Source organism: Physeter macrocephalus, chromosome 13, assembly GCF_002837175.3.
Source record: "Physeter macrocephalus isolate SW-GA chromosome 13, ASM283717v5, whole genome shotgun sequence".
NCBI classification, from domain to species: domain Eukaryota; kingdom Metazoa; phylum Chordata; class Mammalia; order Artiodactyla; family Physeteridae; genus Physeter; species Physeter macrocephalus.
Window position 1 is genome coordinate 25,666,377 of NC_041226.1, and position 22,177 is coordinate 25,688,553.

At 39.4% G+C, this 22,177-nt stretch overlaps 1 protein-coding gene across 5 annotated transcripts in view; it reads left to right on the top strand.

Annotated features, from left to right (window-relative positions):
- The window catches only part of VWA8 (von Willebrand factor A domain containing 8), a 365,312-nt gene that overhangs the window by 63,469 nt on the left and 279,666 nt on the right, over positions 1–22,177 (top strand). For all 5 annotated transcript variants that reach the window (XR_003682537.2, XM_028497346.2, XM_024125806.3 and 2 more), the window contains 8 exons: positions 5,248–5,415; positions 9,881–10,045; positions 11,096–11,145; positions 11,868–11,976; positions 14,221–14,325; positions 17,762–17,893; positions 20,046–20,180; positions 20,270–20,347. Coding sequence is in view for 4 of the 5 variants with exons in the window: in XM_028497346.2 (XP_028353147.1) it covers positions 5,248–5,415; positions 9,881–10,045; positions 11,096–11,145; positions 11,868–11,976; positions 14,221–14,325; positions 17,762–17,893; positions 20,046–20,180; positions 20,270–20,347 (942 nt within the window). In the remaining variant the exon portion in view is untranslated. The remainder of the gene's footprint in view (positions 1–5,247; positions 5,416–9,880; positions 10,046–11,095; positions 11,146–11,867; positions 11,977–14,220; positions 14,326–17,761; positions 17,894–20,045; positions 20,181–20,269; positions 20,348–22,177) is intronic.

The following is a 22,177-nucleotide window of genomic DNA, read 5'->3' on the forward strand; positions in this document are numbered from 1 at the left end:
TTGCTATTGTTTCCTTCATTTCTTTTTCATTTATTTCTTATCTGATCTTTATGATTTCTTTCCTTCTGCTAACTTTGGGGTGTTTTTTTTTCTTCTTTCTCTAATTGCTTAAGGTGTAAGGTTAGGTTGTTTATTTGAGATTTTTCTTGTGTCTTGAGCTAGGATTGTATTGCTATAAACTTCCCTCTTAGAACTGCTTTTGCTGCATCCCATACGCTTTGGGTCATCATATTTTCATTGTCATTTGATTGTAGGTTTTTTAAATTTCCTCTTTGATTTCTTCAGTGATCTCTTGGTTATTTAGTAGTGTATTGTTTAGCCTCCATGTGTTTGTATTTTTTACAGATTTTTTTCATGTAATATCTAGTCTCATAATGTTGTGGTCAGAAAGATACTTGATACAATTTCAATTTTCTTAAATTTACCAAGGCTTGATTCTGTCCTTCTGTTAACTTTCTGGTTTTTTTTGTTGTTGTTCTTATTTCTCTAATTGCTTAAGGTGTAAGGTTAGGTTGTTTATTTGAGATTTTTCTTGTGTCTTGAGCTAGGATTGTATTGCTATAAACTTCCCTCTTAGAACTGCTTTTGCTGCATCCCATACGCTTTGGGTCATCATATTTTCATTGTCATTTGATTGTAGGTTTTTTAAATTTCCTCTTTGATTTCTTCAGTGATCTCTTGGTTATTTAGTAGTGTATTGTTTAGCCTCCATGTGTTTGTATTTTTTACAGATTTTTTTCATGTAATATCTAGTCTCATAATGTTGTGGTCAGAAAGATACTTGATACAATTTCAATTTTCTTAAATTTACCGATTGTGTTACTGTCGATTTCCCCTTTTATGGCTGTTAACATTTGTCTTATGTACTGAGGTGCTCCTGTGTTGGGTGCTTAAATATTCACAATTGTTATATCTTCTTCTTGGATTGGTCCCTTGATCATTTTGTAGTGTCCTCTCTGTGTCTTGTAATAGTCTTTATTTTAAAGTCTATTTTGTCTGAAATGAGAATTGCTACTCCAGCTTTCTTTTGATTTCCATTTGCATGGAATATCTTTTTCCACCCCCTCACTTTCAGTCTGTATTTGTCCCTAGGTCTGAAGTGGGTCTGTTGTAGAGCATATACGTGGGTCTTGTTTTTGTATCCATTCAGCCAGTCTTTGCTCATGTGGAAAGGTTTTAATTTCTCCATTGAATCTGAATGAGATTCTTGCTGGGTAGAGTAATCTTGGTTGTAGTTTTTTCCCTTTCATCACTTTAAATATGTCCTGTGACTCCCTTCTGGCTTGCAGAGTTTCTGCTGAATGATCAGCTGTTAACCTTATGGGGATTCCCTTGTATGTTATTTATTGCTTTTCCCTTGCTGCTTTAAAAATTTTTTTTGTATTTAATTTTTGATAGTTTGATTAATATGTGTTTTGGCGTGTTCCTCCTTGGATTTATCCTGTCTGGGCCTCTCTGCGCTTCCTCGACTTGACTGACTATTTCCTTTCCCATATTAGGAAAGCTTTCAACTATAATCTCTTCAAATATTTTCTCAGTCCCTTTCTTTTTCTCTTCTTCCTTTGGGACCCCTATAATTCAAATGTTGGTGTGTTTAATATTGTCTCAGAGGTTTCTGAGACTGTCTTCAATTCTTTTAATTCTTTTTTCTTTATTCAGCTCTGTGGTAGTTATTTCCAATATTTTATCTTCTCTGTCCCTTATCCGTTCTTCTGCCTCAGTTATTCTTCTATTGATTCCTTCTAGAGAATTTTTAATTTCATTCGTTGTGTTGTTCATCATTGTTTGTTTGCTCTTTAGTTCTTCTAGGTCCTTGTTAAACATTTCTTGTATTTTCTCCATTCTATTTCCAAGATTTTGGATCATCTTTACTATCATTACTGTGAATTCTTTTTCAGGTAGACTGCCTGTTTCCTCTCCATTTGTTTGGTCTGGTGGGTTTTTACTTTGCTCCTTCATCTGCTGCATATTTTCTGTCTTCTCATTTTGCTTAACTTACCGTGTTTTGGGATCTCTGTTTCGCCGGCTGCAGTTTTGTAGTTCCCATTGTTTTTGATGTCTGCCCCCAGTGGGTAAAGTTGGTTCAGTGGGTTATGTAGGCTTCCTGGTGGAGGGGACTAGTGCCTGTGTTCTGGTGGATGAGGCTGGATCTTGTCTTTCTAATGAGCAAGATCGCGTCTGGTGATGTGTTTTGGTGTGTGTGAAATTAGTATGATTTTAGGCAGCCTCTCTACTAATGGGTGGGGTTGTGTTCCTGTCCTGCTAGTTGTTTGGCATGTGGTGTCCAGCAGTGGAGCTTGCTGGTTATTGAGTGGAGCTGGGTCGTAGCATTGAGATGGAGATCTCTGGGAGAGCTCTCACTGATGGATATTACGTGTGGCTGGGAGGTCTCTGGTGGTCCAATGTCCTGAACTTGGCTCTCCCACTTTAGAGGCTCAGGCCTGACACCAGGCCAGAGTACCAAGACCACATGTCAGCCACATGGCTCAGAAGAAAAGGGGGAAAAAAAGCAAGAAAGAAAAAAATAAAATAAAGTTATTAAAGCAAGAAATTTAAAAAATTATTAAAATAAAAAAAGAAGAGAACAACCAAACCAATAAACAAATCCACCAATGTTAGCAAGCACTAAAACTAAGATAAACATAAAAATCATAAACTATTCAGTTGCATACAGCAAACCCCAAGTCTACACTTGCTCCCAAAGTCCAGTGCCTCAATTTTGGGATAATTCATTGTCTGTTTAGGTATTCCACAGATGCAGGCTACATCAAGTTGATTGTGAAGATTTCATCCTCTGATCCTTGGGCTGCACGGAGAAATTTCCCTTTCTCTTCTTGATTGCATAGCTCCTGGGGTTCAGGTTTGGATTTGCCCCTGCTTCTGCGTGTAGGTTGCCCTCTGGTGTCTGTTGTTCGCCCAGACAGGAGGGGGTTAAAGGAGCGGCTGATTACGGGGCTCTGCCTCACTCAAGGAGGGGTACGGAACGCAGGGCCTGCCCGCGGTGGCAGAGCCTGGCGTGACCTTGCAACAGCCTGAGGCATGCTATGTGTTTTCTCCGGGAACTTGTCGCTGGATCACGGGACCCTGGCAGTGGCGGGCTGCACAGACTCCTGGGAGGCGAGGTGTGGATAGTGACCTGTGCTTGCACGCAGGATTCTTGGTGGCTGCAGCTGCAGTGTTAGCGTTTCATGCCTGTCTCTGGTGTCCGCACTGATAGCTGTGGCTTGTGCCCTTCTCTGAAGCTCATTTAGGTGGTGTTCTGAATCCCCTCTTCTCACGCCCCCGAAACAAACAATGGTCTCTCGACTCTTAAGCAGCTCCAGAGTTTTTCCTGGACTCCCTCCCTGCTAGCTGTGGCACACTAGCCCCTTCAGGCTGTGTTCACGCAGCCAACCCCAGTCCTCTCCCTGGGGTCTGACCTCTGAAGCCCGAGCCTCAGCTCCCAGCCCCCGCCCGCCCCGGCGGGTGAGCAGACAAGCCTCTCGGGCTGGTGAGTGCTGGTCGGCACCGATCCTCTGTGCGGGAATCTCTCCGCTTTGCCCTCTGCACCCCGTTGCTGCGCTCTCCTCCGTGGCTCTGAAGCTTCCCCCCCTCCCTCACCTGTCTCCGCCAGTGAAGGGGCTTCCTAGTGTGTGGAAACCTTTCCTCCTTCACAGCTCCCTCCCACTGGTGCAGGTCCTGTCCCTATTCTTTTGTCTCTGTTTTTTCTTTTTTCTTTTGCCCTACCCAGGTATGTGGGGAGTTTCTTGCCTTTTGGGAGGTCTGAGGTCTTCTGCCAGCGTTCAGTAGGTGTTCTGTAGGAGCTGTTCCACACGTAGGTGTATTTTTGATGTATTTGTGGGGAGGAAGGTGATCTCCATATCTTACTCCTCCACCATCCTGGAGGTCCTCTGACCCATATCTTCTTTATCCATTCCTCTGTTGATGGACATTTAGGTGGTTTCCATGTCCTGGCTATTATAAATAGTGCTGCCATGAACATTGGGGTGCATGTGTCTCTTTGAATTATGGTTTCCTCTAGGTATATGCCCAGTAGTGGGATTGCTGGGTCACATGGTAGTTCTATTTTTAGTTTTTTAGGGAACCTCCATACTGTTCTCCATAGTGGCTGTATCAATTTACATTTCCTCCAACCGTGCAAGAGGGTTCCCTTTTCTCCACACCCTCTCCAGCATTTATTGTTTGTAGATGTTGTGATGATATGGCCATTCTGACTGGTGTGATGTGATATCTCATTGTAGTTCTGATTTGCATTTCTCTATTTAAAAAAAAGAAAAACAAATACCATATGATATCACTTATACATAAAATCTAAAACAGCCAAACTCATGAAAACAGAGACTAGAATGGTGGTTACCAGGGACTGGGGAATGGGGGATGTGGGGACATGTTGGTCAAAGGGTACAAACTTCCAGTTATTTGATGAATAAATTCTCAGGATCTAATGTACAGCATGGGGTTATAGTTAATAATACTGTGTTATAATCAAATAACTTATAAATTTATATGTCAATTATACCTCAATAAAGCTGAAATTTAAAAAAAAAAATTAAAAATAAATAAATAAATAAAATAAAACCTCACAGTCTGCATGTGTTCTCACCTAGTTTATCTGATCTTCACAAAAATCTTGATAGGACAGATTGTAATCTTCATTTCTCATTTCTATCAAGTTAAGGAATCTGCTTCCTTAATTGCATTACTGATCCAAAGATAGCTCTTAGTTTTCTGTTTCATTGGGGATATATCTAAAATGTTACAGCTGAAGTGGGAAGTAGCCTCATGGCACAGGGAGATCAGCTGGGTGCTTTGTGACCACGTAGAGGGGTGGGATAGGGAGGGTGGGAGGCAGGGAGACGCAAGAGGGAGGAGATATGGGGATATATGTATACATATAGCTGATTCACTTTGTTATACAGCAGAAACTAACACACCATTGTAAAGCAGTTATACTCCGATATAGATGTTAAAAAAGTTTTTTTTAAATAAAATTTACAGCTGAAAAGAGCCTTAGAGACCACCTCTTCTAATTGCTTCATTTTACAAATGGGAAAGCAGGCCTAAAGAGAGAAAATCACTTGCTTAATATCATATTGGCAGGAAAAGCAAAACCACGATCTAGAACCCAGGTTTCCTGACTCCCGGTCCCTATAATAAGAACCACAGTTTAATTTGCATTACAAGTAAAATCAGGCCATGCTCCCCTGTGTTTGATAGTCTCATATTGCTTTTGTTTCTTGGAAACAGTGTGCAGTTCGTGCAGCCACAGAAGGTAGAACTCTCGTTTTGGAAGGCTTGGAAAAGGCGGAGAGGAATGTTCTTCCTGTTTTGAACAACTTGCTGGAAAATAGGGAGATGCAGCTTGAAGATGGACGCTTCCTGATGTCTGCCGAGCGTTACGACAAACTTCTGCAAGTAAGAAAAGAAAAATTTGACTGCTTTGCCTTAGCTGTTGAGCTGTGGGTTGGCCATTTGTTGTATAAGACATGATTGTGTCAGAACGCGGACAAATGTTCAGATGGCGCACATCTTGGGCAGCTGCCTGAAGTCAGTCATGCGTTTGCAGTTTTGTACGGCTCTTCTGTTTTCCACATCACGTTAGAAGACCTCCCAGAGTTTTACTTCTGTTTGCCTATCTAATAACTGTTCTTTCTTTCTCTTTTTTCTTCTTTTAATTCTTCTTCCCTTTCTCCCTCCTTTTCCGTCTTCTTTTTCCCTTCTCTTCTTTCTCTCAACAAGGCTAATAGCTTCTAGACTGTGCTGGGCACCAGGAAGACAAAGCTGAATAAAGTCCACTTGTTGGGTTCAAGAAGCTCAAAGCCCAGTAAATATGGACAGAAATGAGTGAAATATTTAAAGATACCCTGAAGGTTCCAGCTACCAGCATCGCCTGCCTGAGTTGTTTGTAGGAGCTTCACAACTGGAACCCCTGCTTCCATCCTGGCTCCCCCAGGGCAGTTAGTGATCGCTTTAAAACACGAGGCAGAACAGGTCATTCCTCTGCTGTAAACCTCTAATGCCTTTCTGCTCTACTCAGAATATAATCTAACATCCTCACAATGGAATACAGGGTCTTAGGTGATCTGGGCCATTACTGCCTCTTTGGCCTTATCTCCTTCTATCCTTCTCCTTTTTCATTCCACTCCAGCTGCTAGTATTCTTTTTATTGTACCATAAACTGCTGGATATGCAGTATCCTATCTTATCAGTGCTTTGCACGGGCACTTTGCTCTTCTGGAATGATTTTCTCCCAGATATCTGCCTGGCTCATTCCTCTACCCCTTTCAAGCCTTTGCTCAAATGCAGTACAGGAATACCTTGTTACATTGCACTTCGCTCTAGTGTGCTTTGCAGATATGGCGTTATTTACGAATTGAAGGTTTGTGGCAACCCTGCGTCAGACAATTCAGTGGGCACCATTTCTCCAACAGCATTTGCTTACTTCGTGTCTCTGTGTTGCATTTTGGTAATTGTAACAGTATTTCAGACTTTTTCATTGTTATTATATTTGTTGTGGTGATCTGTGATCAGTGATCTTTGACGTTACAGTTGCAGTTGTTTGGGGGCTCCTCGAACCACACCCATGTAAGATGGTGAACTTCATCAATAACTGTGTGTTCTGACAGCTCCACTGATCATCTGTTCGTTCCCCACTCTTTGTCCCTCTTCTTGGGTCTCCCTATTCCCTGAGACACAACAAGATTGAAATTAGGGCAATTAATAATCCTACAGTGGCCTCTAAGTGTTCAAGTGAAAGGAAAAGTCACTTGTCTCTCTCTTTAAATCAAAAGCTAGAAGTGATTAAGCTTAATGAGGAAGGCATGTTGAAAGCTGAGACGGGCCAAAAGCTAGGCCTCTTGCGCCAGTTAGCCAAGTTGTGAATGCAAAGGAAAAGTTCATGCAGGAAAGTAAAAGTGTTACTCCAGTGAACACACAGATGGTAAGAAAGAGAAACAGCCTTATTGCTGAAGAAAACTTTAGTGGTCTGGATAGAAGATCACACCAGCCACAACATTCCCTTAAGCCAAAGCCTAATCCAGAGGAAGGTCCTAACTCTCTTCAATTCTATGAAGGCTGAGAGAGGTGAGGAAACTGCAGAAGGAAAATTTGAAGTTAGCAGAGGTTGGTTCATGAGGTTTAAGGAAAGAAGCTGTGTCCATAACATAAAAGTGCAAAGTGAAGCAGCAAGTGCTTATGTAGAAGCTGTAGCAAGTTATCCATAAGATTTAGCTAAGATAATTAATGAAGGTGGCTACACCAAACATCAGAGTTTCGGTGTAGATGAAACAACCTTTTATTGGAAGAAGATGCCATCTAGAACTTTCATAGCTAGAGAGAAGTCGATGTCTGTCTTCAGAGCTTCAAAGGACAGGCTGACTCTCTTGTTAGGGGCTAATGCAGCTGGTGACTTTAAGTTGAAGCTAATGTTCATTTACCATTCTGAAAATCCTAGGGCCTTTAAGAATTATGTTACGTCTACTCTGCCTGTGCTCTAACAAAGCCTGGATGATAGCACATCTGTTTACAGCATGGTTTATTGTTAAGCTCACTGTTGAGACCTGCTGCTCAGAAAAAAAATTCCTTTCAAAATATTACTGTTCATTGACAATGCATCTGGTCACCCAAGAGCTCTGATGGAGATGTACGATGAAATTCACATTGTTTTCATGCCTACTAACACAACATTCATTCTGCAGTCCATGGATCAAGGAGTAATTCCGACTTTCAAGTCTTATTATTTAAGCAATACATTTTGTAAGGGTATAGCTGCCATAGTAATTCCTCTGACATATCTGGGCAAACTAAATTGAAAACCTTCTGGAAAGGATTTGCTATTGTAGGTGCCATTAAGGACATTTATGATTCGTAGGAAGAGATCAAAATATCAACGTTAACAGGAGTTTGGAAGAAGTTGACTCCAACTCTCATGGATGACTTTGAGTCGTTCAAGAGTTCAGTGGAGGAGGTAACTGCAGAGGTGACAGAAATAGCAAGAAAACTAGAATTAGAAGTGGAGCCTAAAGATGTGACTGAACTGCTGCAATCTCATGATAAAACTTTAACAGATGAGGAGTTGCTTGCTATGGCTGAGCAAAGAAAATGGTTTCTTGAGTTGGAATCTGCTCCTGATGAAGATGCTGTGAAGGTTGTTAAAATGACAACATATGATTTAGAATTTAGAACATAAACTTAGTTGATAAAGCGGAAGCAGGGTTCGAGAGGATTGACTCCAATTTTGAAGGAAGTTCTACTGTGGGTCAAACACTATCAAACAGCAGTGCGTGCTACAGAGAGTCAATTGATGCAGCGAGCTTCACTGTGGCCTCATTTTAGGGAACTGCCACGGCCATCCCAGCCTTCAGCAGCCACCAACACCAAGGCAAGATCCTCTACCAGCGCCAAGCTGACTGTTCACTGAAGGCTCAGAAGATGGTTAGCATTTTTTAGCAATAAAATATTTTTTAATTAAGGTATGTGCATTTTTTAGACATAACGCTATTGCATACTTCATAGACTACAGTGCAGTGTAAACGTAACTTTTGTACGAACTGGAAAACCAAAAAATTTCTGTGACTCACTTTATTGCGATATGTGTTTTATTGTGGTGGTCTGAAACCGAACCTGCGGTATCTCTGAGGTCTGCCTGTATTACCAATGAAGCCTGCCCTCACCCTTTTATTAAATTCTTCAATGTGCCCCCTGCCCCCATGCTCCTTTACTCTGCTCTATATTTTTCCACAGAGTCTTCTAATATCCCACATGATTTATTTACTTATGTTTTTAGCTCATTGTCTGCCTCCCTCTACTAGATCATACTTTCACTAGGCCAGGGATTTTGTCATTGTTGTTATCTCAAACTTTAGAACAATGCCTGGCACATGGTAGGTGCTCAATGACTATGTTGAATTAATGAATAAGTGCAATGAAGTCTTTAGATGCCGTGATACAAGAGGGTATAAAGAGGACAAAACTAAGGGACTGGGGGGCTCTTCAAAGGCTGAAGAACAGTGAAGAGACATTGGAAGGGTCAGGCAGAGAAGGAAGGTATGACATTTAACAGGTGACTGCTGTGGACCAGTTACTTTCATTTTCACATGCATTATCACATTTAACTTTCATAACAGCCATAGTAATATCGGTGATATTATTTCCACTTTATAGATGAGACAGTTGAGGCTCGGAGGGTATGACAACAAGTTTTTGGTCACTTAGCTAGAATGTGCACCAAGCACTAGAGCCAGGATTTGTGACTCCGAAATCTACGCTGTTTCCGGTCTCAGCTCCACCATATAGTAGATGCAGGAATGTGGGCAAGTTATGTTACTCCTTTGAACGTCAGTTTATTCATCCATGAAAAGGAATTAAATGTCTATTTGGATTCTGGTGAAAATTAAATGAGAAAAATTCATGAAAGTGCTTATCATGTATTAAGTTTTCAAAGAATGCTACTTATTATTATTAATATACCTTGGTAGAAATATATCCATAAACATAGTTATTTATTGAAGGTCCCTGGGAAGTCTCTGCTCTGCTGGTGGTCTACCCCTCTAGAACTACCATTTTACGACTTCTAGCTTGAACCAGTTTCTTTTCCCTGCTCTTCTGACTGTTCCTTTGTGTTATTGACTAGGGTTTAGAGATCTGACCCACATGGCCTTTGTTCCTGGATGCTTCTCCTTTCAAACACCAGTCTTCATTTTGTGAGCCTTCCCTGGTATCCTGTTCCTGATTCCACTTTGCTCCCTTCCTTGACAGTTTGGCTTCAAGAGCATTCTCAAATACAGTTTACCCAGCAGTCAGGACATAAATTCTTTAGCCTGGCTCTTGCAGTTGTGATCTCTATCATTATGCTGTAATTTTTGATTTCTTACTCTTTTAGGATCATACCAAAACAGAATTGGATGCTTGGAAGATTGTCCGAGTTAGTGAAGATTTCCGAGTGATCGCCTTGGGCTTGCCAGTACCTAGGTACTCTGGGAATCCATTAGATCCCCCGCTCCGGTCTCGATTTCAAGCCAGAGATATTTATTATCTACCCTTCCAGGTAAGTAGGAACAAGGATAATTTATTTTATTTTTAAATTTTTATTTATTTTTAATTGAAGTATAGTTGATTTACAATATGTTTCAGGTGTTCAACATAGTGATTCGATATTTTCATAGATTATACTTCATTTAAAATTATTCTAAAATATTGGCTACATTCCCTGTGCTTGTAGCTTATTTTATACATAGTAGCTTATATCTCTTAATCCCCTCTTCCATCTCGCCCCTCTTCCCTTAAGGATAATTTATTTATTTTATTTTATTTTATTTATTTATTTATTTATTTTTTTTGCGGTATGCGGGCCTCTCACTGTTGTGGCCTCTCCCGTTGCGGGGCACAGGCTCCGGACGCGCAGGCTCAGCGGCCATGGCTCACGGGCCCAGCCGCTCCGCGGCATGTGGGATCTTCCCGGACCGGGGCACGAACCCGCGTCCCCTGCATCAGCAGGCGGACTCTCAACCACTGTGCCACCAAGGAAGCCCAAGGATAATTTATTTTTAAAATAGTTTTCCTGTTTATAATGAATTCAGTTACTACAAAAATGTTACTATGTTTGTAGATGTTCCCCTCAGTAGTTGATGGAAAGAAAAATGGATATAAAGGTAAAGAAAATCTCTGCAAACTAGAAAGAAAAGTTATTGTGGTATTATTTGTCTGAAAGATTTTTTTTTTTTTTTTTTTTTTTTTTTTTTGCCGTACGCGGGCCTCTCACCGCTGTGGCCTCTCCCGTTGCGGAGCGCAGGCTCCGGACGCGCAGGCTCAGCGGCCCAGCCGCTCGGCGGCATGTGGGATCCTCCCGGACCGGGGCACGAACCCCTATCCGCTGCATCGGCAGGCGGACTCCCAACCACTGCGCCACCAGGGAAGCCCTGAAAGATTTTTTTAAAAGACCAACTCTTTTAGAAATGACATGTATCAATAAATGATTTTTTGCTATTAATTACATAGTGTCTGCTTAATTAAAAGGTTGAATTATGTCTGTCAAGCATTTGCATTTAATCTGTTACATTCCTTATTAATCAATTTGATATGTTTTATGTTATTTTAGGACCAACTTAAACTGTTGTATTCAGTTGGAGCCAATGTTTCTGCTGAGAAGTAAGTATTTCAGATACATATATGGACACTTAACATTGAATTTGTTTTGCCCATTCATTGATCAACTGATTCATTCATTCATTCAACAACTGTTTGAAGAATTTTTCAGTAGCCATGGAACCAGCTAATGATAAAGTTAATAAGACATGATCTTTGATGGCAAGAAACTCAAGATCTGGTAGAGTTTACAGATATGTGTATAAATACCTTACCTTAACACAGTGTGGTAAGGGCCATAATTTCAGAGTATTGGGGGATGTTGTGGTTGAGACTTTATAAGGTCTTCACAAAGGCATTGGCATTTGAGATGGGTCCTAAAGAATGAGTAGGCTTTTGACTGATGGAGAATGAAATTAAGGAATTCTAAGAAAAGTTTTTAAAGCATGGCATGAGAGTATATGCCTTATTCTTGGGTCTATGAAAAGCTCCCGGAGGCTGGAGTTTGGATTTAGATTGGAAAAGGTGGGAAGTGACGCTGACAGAGTATTTTTGGGCCAGGTTATGAAAAACCTCACATATTGGGACAGATTTAAGAAATATATCTGTGAACCTAATCAGCTTGAGTTTGAAATGGAATATTATAATATGGAACTATTCCCTAAGAATTAAATAGTGGATGTCAACTTTTTCGATTAAATTGGCCCAGCTATTTTATATTTAACAGATTTTATGTATTATAACTATTAGAATAAAATTTCATATCACTTCTTGTTTTCCCCTAGAATTTCTCAACTCTTATCCTTTGCCACCACTCTCTGTTCCCAAGAATCTTCTACTCTTGGACTTCCAGATTTTCCTTTAGATAGTTTACCAGCTGCAGTTCAAATCCTGGTATGTATAAAATAAATTAATGACTGGTATACCCAAATGTGGCAAAGAAAACTTAAAAGTTAACCCTTGGAGATTAATCATTTCCATTTGCCTTGTTATACTCTTCTATAAATATTGCAAGGCCTGAGATTAATTTGCTGTGCAGCCCAGGAAACTGTGCAGAGACCAGTGATGTGTTCTGAGTCCTTAAAGAGCTTACAGCCTTGGACGGGGGAAGGTAGACATGCAGCTCAGGTGAAAGTTCCACAGAGGGAAGGAGGACTTCTACCTGATTCACGCAGAGGTCTGCAGCAGTGTAAATCGTGCCTCAGACTCACCCCAACCTGAGGCAGGGGAGCTGGGACTTTCACACTCAGTACCATCAGTCTCGCTGGTTAGTAATCGTCCCAGGGGGCACACGTTCCCAGGCACTAGCTGCTCTCCCACTCTGGGAGCCAAGCTGGCTCCAGGAGCTCAAGGGCAGTTTTCTTGGAAAAACCTGCAGCAGCTGGCTGTTGGAAGGGAAAGCTGGGAGGCACATGAAGGAGGAAAATGGGTGAGGGGATTTGGTGGAAAACAGACGTTGTCCACCACAATTTCACGAAGGTCATGACAGTAGTGTCTGGAGTGTTCCCTAGGCAGAGGAAACAGCATGGGCCAAAGGTGTTAAATCACAAAAGGGCCTGGTGTGTTTTTTGGAGAACGATAATAAATTGTATCACTGGAGCAAGCATGTGTGCCGAAGAGAAAGGTTAGGACCTTATTGTGAAGTGTTTTGCATGGTGAGTGAAGTTGTCTGGATTTTCTGGTGTGGAAGAAGTGGCCCATTAGACATTATTAAGTAGATGGGATGTGTGCCAGGCAATCAGATATATGTTGGAGGAAGACACCTCTGCTGGCAGCGAGGTGAGGTGGGGGGGGTGTGGATGCGCAGGGAACAGGTAGGAGACTCTGCTAAAGGAGAGCATGATCCAAGGTAGTAGTGACACCACTTAGACAAGAGACTTATTTTTAATCTCTTGTTGCTTTTTATTTTACGTTTCCTGAGGGTCAGTGAGTTAGGTTTCCCAGGTATTGTTTACACTGTTCTATACATCTGGAACAGCATTTTTTCTCCTATTTATCACATCTTCTACTTTTCTTTTTTTTTTTTTTTTTTTTTTGGTACGCGGGCCTTCCTCTGTTGTGGCCTCTACCGTTGCGGAGCACAGGCTCCGGACGTGCAGGCCCAGCGGCCATGGCTTATGGGCCCAGCCGCTCCACGGCATGTGGGATCCTCCCACACCGGGGCGCGAACCCGGTTCCCCTGCATCGGCAGGCGGACGCGCAACCACTGCGCCACCAGGGAAGCCCACATCTTCTACTTTTCATTCTTTTTGTTTTTTCCTTGGAACTTTTTACTTTGACAATTCTCAGATCTCAGAAAAAGTTCAAAAATAGCAAAACGTAAATCCATAATCCCTTTAACTAGAATCACCAACTTTTAACATATTGCCGCTTTTGTTTGCACTTTCTCTTTTTTTTCTAAACAATTCTGAAAGTAAATTGTAGTCAGTATTCTTAAGTACTTCAGTACGCAACTTCTAAGAATTAGAACATTCTTCTACATAACCAGAACACCGTTATCACACCCCTCAGCGTGTTAACAATAATTCTGTAATGTCATCTAATAGACAGTCCATATTGAAATTTCCCTAGTTGTCCTTGTTAGTAGACTTTTTAAAGTAGGGTAAACCGAATTGGGAAAGCAATTTTTGGGGAAGGATTTGAGGATAATGAACACTTTCTAACTTTGTAGTTATAACAGTGAAGCTAGGAGTATGTGGATGAGATTAACTCAGATTAGGAGTAGAGGAAAAAGAGAAGGTACTTTGGAATGAGTAGGATAGGGAAGTGTGTTCCGACATGTAGTTTCAGACATGCTGAATGGGAGTCTCTGGGACATCCATATAGTCACATCTAATGGGCAATTGAGAGTTTAGGTCTAGAGCTCAAGAAAAAGGTCAGGACTGGAGACAGAGACATGGGAGCCATCAACACATACACGGCAGCTGAAAGATGAGAGTGGGCGAGTTTACCAAGGGAAGGGGTGTGGAACAGGAAGAGTAAACAATGAATATTTGCCTTTGTAGACTTCTGGAAAACATGAGAAACTTATTGGGTATTGTTTATAATGCAATTTAAATGTCATATGTACATTTTGGTTAAATTTTCTGTGATTATTTTAGGTGTTCTTCATTCCTATGTATTTTTCCTCCTAAATAGGATTCCTTTCCTATGATGTCCATCGAACATGCAATCCAGTGGCTTTACCCGTACGCTGTTTTACTAGGACATGAAGGGAAGATGGCTGTGGAAGTTGTTTTAAAAGTAAGTATCTGATGGGGATATATGTATGTGATTCACTTTGTTATAAAGCAGAAACTAACACACCATTGTAGAGCAATTATACTCCAATAACGATGTTAAAAAAATATGTATCTGCTTCACTTTCTTTCCTTACCTTTCCCATTTTCTCTTCTTGTCCCTTCTTTTCCCTTCTTCTCATCTCTCTCTTACCCTTCTTTCCTACTTTTCTTTCTCCGTCTTTCTTTCTTTCCCTTGTCTTCTCTTCTTTTCCACATGTGGAGGCATTGTCATGTCAGTAATGGGGCGTAAACATTTCTTCTGCATTTATTAGTAGGCATTCTACACTAAGGAAGAGCTTTTTCTTCTCCTCCATGTATTTATTTATTCATTTATATCAATATGCACTTATGGATCCCTATTTTATTCAGTGGGTTATAATTGATTACTGTCATCATTTATTTTGATGCTAAAATTATCCCAGGTTTTGGCTCCCAGTGGGAGCCACTTCAAGCGGACCCTTGGCAGAGAGTCATTGACTCACCCCAAATAATTCCTTTTTATGAAAGACTGTTTTTGTTTTTCTTACACAGTTTGGGTCAAGGGTGTATAGATTTCTAAGGAGTAGGTAGAATGTGAACACTAAGCTGTTGTGGTCTTGTGTATAGGCCCTTCATTTTCTGGAGGCCAGAATTTGACATATGGAATGGTGTTAGTTTCTCCCTTATCCCAAAGAATACACAGGATCTTTGAGAGTACAGAAGTACTCTCTATGCAACTAATAATAGTGAGAAGGGCTCAGAAGAGTGGAACAATAGATTCTAGTTACTTCAGTGGGATTTTATTTCATATATCAGCCAACCCAAGAAACAGTATTTTCATTGATTGGTGATGTCAATAATAATAATAACAAAATAAAACTAACAAAAAGCCGTTCCTCATAAATGCTAAAAAGTATAGTTAGGAGCAGAATCTAAAAGAAAAACATAAAGAAGCAAGGGGAAAGTAATGGTCAATAAAGAGGCAAAGGAAAGTAGAAGAGACAGCAAAGAATAGAAGCAGGGCTAGGGACAGTGAAATAGCAGCCACTGATGAAAGGGAAGAAAGGGGTTTGCTGTGTGTGTGAGAAGGGGTGAGGGAGAGGGAGGGTAAAGAGGAGAAGGTGGAAGGATGTTAAGGAGATAATGAAGAACCATTTGGAAATGGGGAAATTAATTCCTATGCTCAAGCAGTTAGGAAACTACCAGTCTGACTGTATAGTTCACTCTAAGATTCATTCCAGGCTCTAAAAAACAGAACTAGAATTCATCTTTGATTTAATTAACATCTGAGCTACTTTGGCATTGGCCATTGAAATAGAGTACCTAGTGTTTAAGAAAAGAGGCTGTGGTTACAGATGAGCTCCCTAGATGCCAATCAGCACAAAGTCCACTGCCTTGAGAACAAGGGTACATAGGGTAGAAGAAAATGTCAGAGTTCTGATCAAATGAAGCAATGTAAAGTTTTGTGACACAACCAGGAGAAGGTATTCAGTGTCTAGCTAAGTCCGTTATGAACAAAGGTCTTCATGTTTACTAAGAAAACACTTTGATGCGTTTCTGGTCTCTAATTTCAAAATTAGTCATACAAATTCTATAAAGTTATAGAATACCTTTAAAGAGTTGAATTTTCCAAAGAAACTAGTCAGTGCTGCTTCATTTTGTTTGGCCTTTATTTTGACCTTTATAATTAAGGGGAACATAGAGCACTGATTGAGGATCCATATTACAAACAGGAATTATTTCAAATCTGATTGTAGAGTTTTTAAAAAAAAAGGAAAAAGGGGAATTTTGTTACTTATGTAAGAAAAGAAAAAGTGATTGTCTTTTCTTGCGAAGAATTATATATCTGTTTTACTCCTCAATTTCCTTTTTGATTAAGAGTCTTTAAATTTCCTATGCCAACAAATGGTAACTCACCTTGCAACTTGAATTCTTTTCCTATTTTAGTGTATTCTAGCCTACTATTTTTATTCTACTGAAATATTTTAGTTTGAATTATTTATAAGGACATAACCAGTACAGCAAGTGTGGTTCAAGGCATTAGTGTTCATTTCTGGAATATAAATGCTCTGACATTAACCCTATATCAAGTTAAACTGACATTACTATGGCTGGAATGAAAACATACCTTTAAGCTCATATATATATTTTCTTAGAATTTAATGGGTCTAGGTTCTAAATTCCAATGAATTTAATTACTTTGCTAAGGCTTTACTCCTTTCCAATTGAACCTCCTTAAAATACAGTGTACCCTTTTTTTTTTTTTTTGGCATGAAGTTATGGTGTCAATGATTTTTATTTGTCTACAGCATGGAAGCAATTCCTACCACATTGTGTGACACCATGGGAGTTTGCATATATAAATTGTGTAAAGTATAAAACTTGTGTTTTTTATGGTAGCACAAATAAACAATTTTTCTTAGGCTTGGGAAGAGGAATGATTGTCTTGAGTACTTAAGACACTGCAATGAAGACATGTTCTGGGCTGTTATGTTTACAGTGTTGAAGTTGAAAATAATTTTCTTCCCCAAAATATATTTTCTAGAGTTGAGTCATTCTGTTGAATAAGCAGTAATCTGTTCTTTCATTGAGTTTCAACTCTTTCACTATAGTGATAATGTTCTAAAAGTACTGTAGAAGTTGGGGGGAATAATTTCTGCCTGTTTAACACTAAAAATGAGTTAAGCTCTTCATATTAAACATGCTGCTGTTAGTAAGGCATAGGATTTAATTAATTTTCAATTAGTATCCTCATTTTTCATATACTTATTTGTGTTCTCTGTGTGCATTTTTTATATAACAAGCTGGGATTAGGGGGTGTAACCTAGTGTTAGAACATTGATCATTGGCCTACATGGAGAAAGAATCAATGGTCTGGGCCTTTTAAATCCAGTTTGACAAATATTGAGAACCTACACTGTAGAAGGCACTGTGCCAGTTACTGTGGAAGATTGATTGTTATACTTTATTGTAATCAGTTAAACTAACCACACAAGCAATCAGTAGACTGGTGTCCAGGCAGCTATTAACTTCAGTTGATTTAAGAAATCAACTGATATAGGCCTTATTTTAATTTCCTTTAGCATGTTTTCAAGAGTCTCATCATCCTTTTCTAGGAAACTGGAACCTTCAATTATCAAGCATTGTAGGCTGCAAACTTCTACCAGATCAGGAACTCAGCAATTCCATTTCTTGGCATTTAGTAAATTTTAGGGACTATTTTCATATCACCTTAGTAATTAGCTTAAGTAGAATGAATGGTATCTGTAAAAATAAGGGAAAAATTCTCATTAATTTTTTTACCTTTATTTTTATAACATAGAGTGGGTTTCAGTTCTAATTAAGATGGAACCTTCCAGATATCCAACATTAATACTAAAATAAAAAGTAAATTACATGTCTTTCTGGTAATTTTACAGCGCTTTGAACTCCAAGATTCAAGAAGCTCTGTGCTTCCTGAAGAGGTTGTGAGAGTGGAGAAGATGACTGAAAACCATGTCTTCCAAGCTTCTGTGACCATCCGGATTGCAGAAAAAGAGGTGACCATTAAGGTAATGAATGAATCAAGGTTTGTACTTTCTAAGATGTGCCTTGTTCTGTCCATTTTTATGACCTACATTGGGTTTATGATTCCCTTATAAGTCTTCTTTGGTTCCATAGCATCACATCTATATACGTGTATCTGTATATCTATATATCCAGAGTCATGTATGTTTGTAAACTGGAAAAGTTCAGGAGAAACGTAGGGATAGCTTTTCATCAAAAACCAAAGTCAGGGCTTCCCTGGTGGCGCAGTGGTTGCGCGTCCGCCTGCCGATCCAGGGGAACTGGGTTCGCGCCGCGGTCTGGGAGGATCCCACATGCCGCGGAGCGGCTGGGCCCGTGAGCCACGGCCGCTGAGCCTGCGCGTCCGGAGCCTGTGCTCCGCAACGGGAGAGGCCACAACAGAGGGAGGCCCGCGTACCACAAAAAAAAAACAACCAAAGTCAGCCTCTGGGAAAATCAAATAAAGTGTTTATTAATGAAAGCATTTTGTGTTCTGAGTCCTTGGTAAGAAATAGTCATTGTTTTCAAACATTTTAACAACTAAGGAATGCTCTTTTCAAATAAAATCTTTGTCAGCTACATGAAACAGGAGCTGTTGTAGTTGAACAGTTTTTAGAGGAGGGGAACGATATTTGGTCATAGAGCTCCAACTGCTTGCTCTGCCTCCCTTTTTTCTAACCCTTCCCTTGAGGGTCCTAAGAACCCTAAGAGGTGATAGGAAGCTAACACTAGGAAACACAGCCTGAAAAATGCTGACAATTAGATTGTAAGTGAATGTAGGAAAGAATAAATGCTTGCCTTCTTATGTTATGACAGAGCAAGCATTCATGGTAGGCTTTTTTGTTTGTTTGAACGTGATATTAGTAATACTTATTCAGGTCACTGTATTTACTCAATCATCAAACGAAACATTGATTATGTCTACCATGAGCCAGGCTCTGTATTAAAATCCACTCAGTGCCTGCAGTGTACTAGTTACTGTCTTTTTCTCTTCACATATCTTATGCCATTTAAATCCCCATTAACCCCGGAGATAACTTTTATTATCTCCATTTTATAGATTAGAAAACAGATGTGAAGAGGGTAATCAATTCACCCATGGTCACCAGCTACCAAATGGCACAGCTGGGCCTTCTAGACAGCACACTCCACACGACACTCTTCTGTCTCCTTCAGATGAGTGACCTCACAGCTGATGGTCTAGGATAGAGGCAGATGAGTAAGAACTTCATTGGAATGGCTACGGAGATGTAGAGACGGAAGTAACACCAGGAGTCAGGAGAAGGAGTAGAGAAAGTTTCAGAGAGGAGATGGGGCTTGAGCTAAGTCTTATGACACAGGAGCTTTCCAGTGGCCCAAGAGTGGAAAGGTGATAGGGCATTTCAGGCAGTTTGAACAGAATGTCCAGGGACATGAGATGTGAGCGAGCTTTCATTATTTGCTTCCCTTTGGTAATGGCTTTCTAACATCATTGCCTCCCGGCCCTTCAAGTTAGCCTTCTATGTTACCACCAGGATGATCTTTCTTAAAAACAAATCTGATCTGGTCACTTCCAAACTTGTAATTCTTTAGGGTTTGTGTTGTCTACAGTATGATCAAGTCCGGAGTCCCCAGCAGGGCATGGAAATCCAGGAGACTTTAATAAGGAGGAGATAGGAAATAAAAGGAAGTAGGTGTGAAGGATGGGAGAAGATTTTAAGAACAGATGCTTCTGAGTGGCAAACTAAAATAAGAGTGGAAAAAGATTTGTGGACAGTTTAGAAATCAGGAGATCTTTGGTGATTTTGGAGAATCCCAGTAGACGGATTTTAAATTCTGTACTTATAACTGAAATTTGGGCAAAAACCTTCATTCTCAAGCAGTGACATTGTTATTATAAGTTATAAATACTATGAAAATTACTTGATTCATATGAAAATGTCTGACAGCATAGGGCTTTAATTTTAGAGGGATGATTGATTTGGAAGTTTGATGAAAGCGATCATCAGATGTGTGAATGAGAAAATAATTGTTGCTCTATTGAAATATCAAAAACAGTATAGAATTGAATTGAGCAGGAAATTAGTAGGGGCTTTTAAATGGCAGTTGTATGCTTTCATTTAAGTATTATTTTGAGAAAAACATGTGCATATTATATTTACCTCTCTTTAATTATAGGTGCCAGCTGGGACCAGGCCATTAAGTCAACCTTGCACATCAGACCGTTTTGTACAAACTTTAAGCCATAAACAACTACTGGCTGAAATGATGCTGTCTCACATGGTTAAGGACATATGTTTAATTGGAGGAAAAGTAAGAATAGCAGCCTCACTGCTAAGTTCTGTTTCCTGCCTTTTGGTGGTTTTGACTTATCCCTTGAATGATTGTGTTTCCATTTGTAGGGTTGTGGAAAAACAGTCATCGCTAAGAACTTTGCAGATACCTTAGGATACAATATAGAACCTATCATGCTCTATCAGGTAAGAAGTTCATTTTTAGCACTTGGACTATAAACATACTTTTGGACCATTAGCAGAATTTGTGGATATTCTTCCTTCAGTTGTACCTGTTAATTTTGAAGTAGATAACTGAAATAGCTATCAAATTGGAGTGCAGCTATAATTATTTGGAATTTTTGAAAGTGTGTTCTAGGATATCTGATGTGCCCAACATACCAGGGTCTGTTTTTCAAGAGAGATCCATTTTACAAGCATGTGTACACACACACAGTACTTTTAATAGTAATTTGGAAATCTAAACAAAATAGGTTTCAGCAGCAGTGGGAGATAATTAGGTATTCACCAAATAGATTATTATTTTTTTATTGTGGTAAAACGTACATAACATGAAATTTACCATTTTAACCATTTTTTTAATTTAATTTTTTTTCTTTTACTGAATATTTATTCTTAATTGAAGTATAGTTGTTTTACAATATTGTGTTAACTTCTGTACAGCAAAGAGATTCAGTTATATGTATATATACATTCTTTTTAAAATTCTTATCCATTATGGTTTATCTCAGGATATTGAATATAGTTCCCTGTGCTATACAGTAGGACCTTGTTGTTTATCCATTCTATCATTTTAATAATTTTTTTTTAGTGTACAACTCACTGGCATTAAGTACATTCACAATGTTGTGAAACCATCACCACTAGCTATTTCTAGGACTCTTTTATATTCCCAAATAGAAACTCTATAACCATTAAATAATAAATTCTCTACCTCCCTCTAGACCCTGGTAACCTCTATGTGACTTTCTGTCCCTATGAATTTGTCTATTCTAGGTACCTCATGTAATGGAATCTTGCACTTTTTTTTTAAACATCTTTATTGGAGTATAATTGCTTTACAATGGTGTGTTAGTTTCTGCTGTATAACAAAGTGAATCAGCTATACATATGCATATATCCCCATATCTCCTCTCTCTTGTGTCTCCCTCCCACCCTCCCTATCCCATCCCTCTAGGTGGTCACAAGGAATCATACACTTTTTGTCCTTTTGTCTCTCGATTATTTTACTTAGCATTATGTTTTCAAGGTTCATCCATGTTATAGCATATCTCACATGTTCATTCCTTTTTATGACTGAATAATATTTTTGTTTATCCATTCATATGTTGATGAACACTTGGGTTGTTTCTACCTTTTGGCTATTGTGAATAATGCTACTATGAACACTGGAGTACAAGTATCTGTTTGAGTCCCTGCTTTCATTTCTTTTAGGTATATATGTTGGAGTGGTATTGCTGAATCATATTGTAATTCTACCTTTAGCTTTTTGAGGAGCTGCTAAACTGTTTTCCATAGCAGCCACACCATTTTACATTCCCACTAGCAGTGCATGAGGGTTCCAGTTCCTCCACATCCTTGTCAACACTTGTGATTCCCTGTTTTTTTGTTTTGTTTTGTTTCTGTGTTCATTTTGCTTTGCTTTTTATGATAGCCATCCTAATGGGTGTGAAATAGTAACTCGTGGTTTTGATTTGCATTTCCCTAGTGACCAATGATACTGAGCATCTTTTCATGTGCTTATTACCATTTATATATCTTATTTGGAGAAATACCTTTTCAAGTTCCTTGCCTATGTTTTAATTGCATTGTCTTTTTGTTGCTGAACTGTAAGGTTTCTTTATATATTCTGCATATTAAGGCATTCTCAGATATATTATTTGCAAATGTTTTCTCCCATTCTGTGGGTTGTCTTCTCACTCTTTTTTTTTACATCTTTATTGGAGTATAATTGCTTTACAATGGTGTGTTAGTTTCTGCTTTATAACAAAGTGAATCATTTATACATATACATAT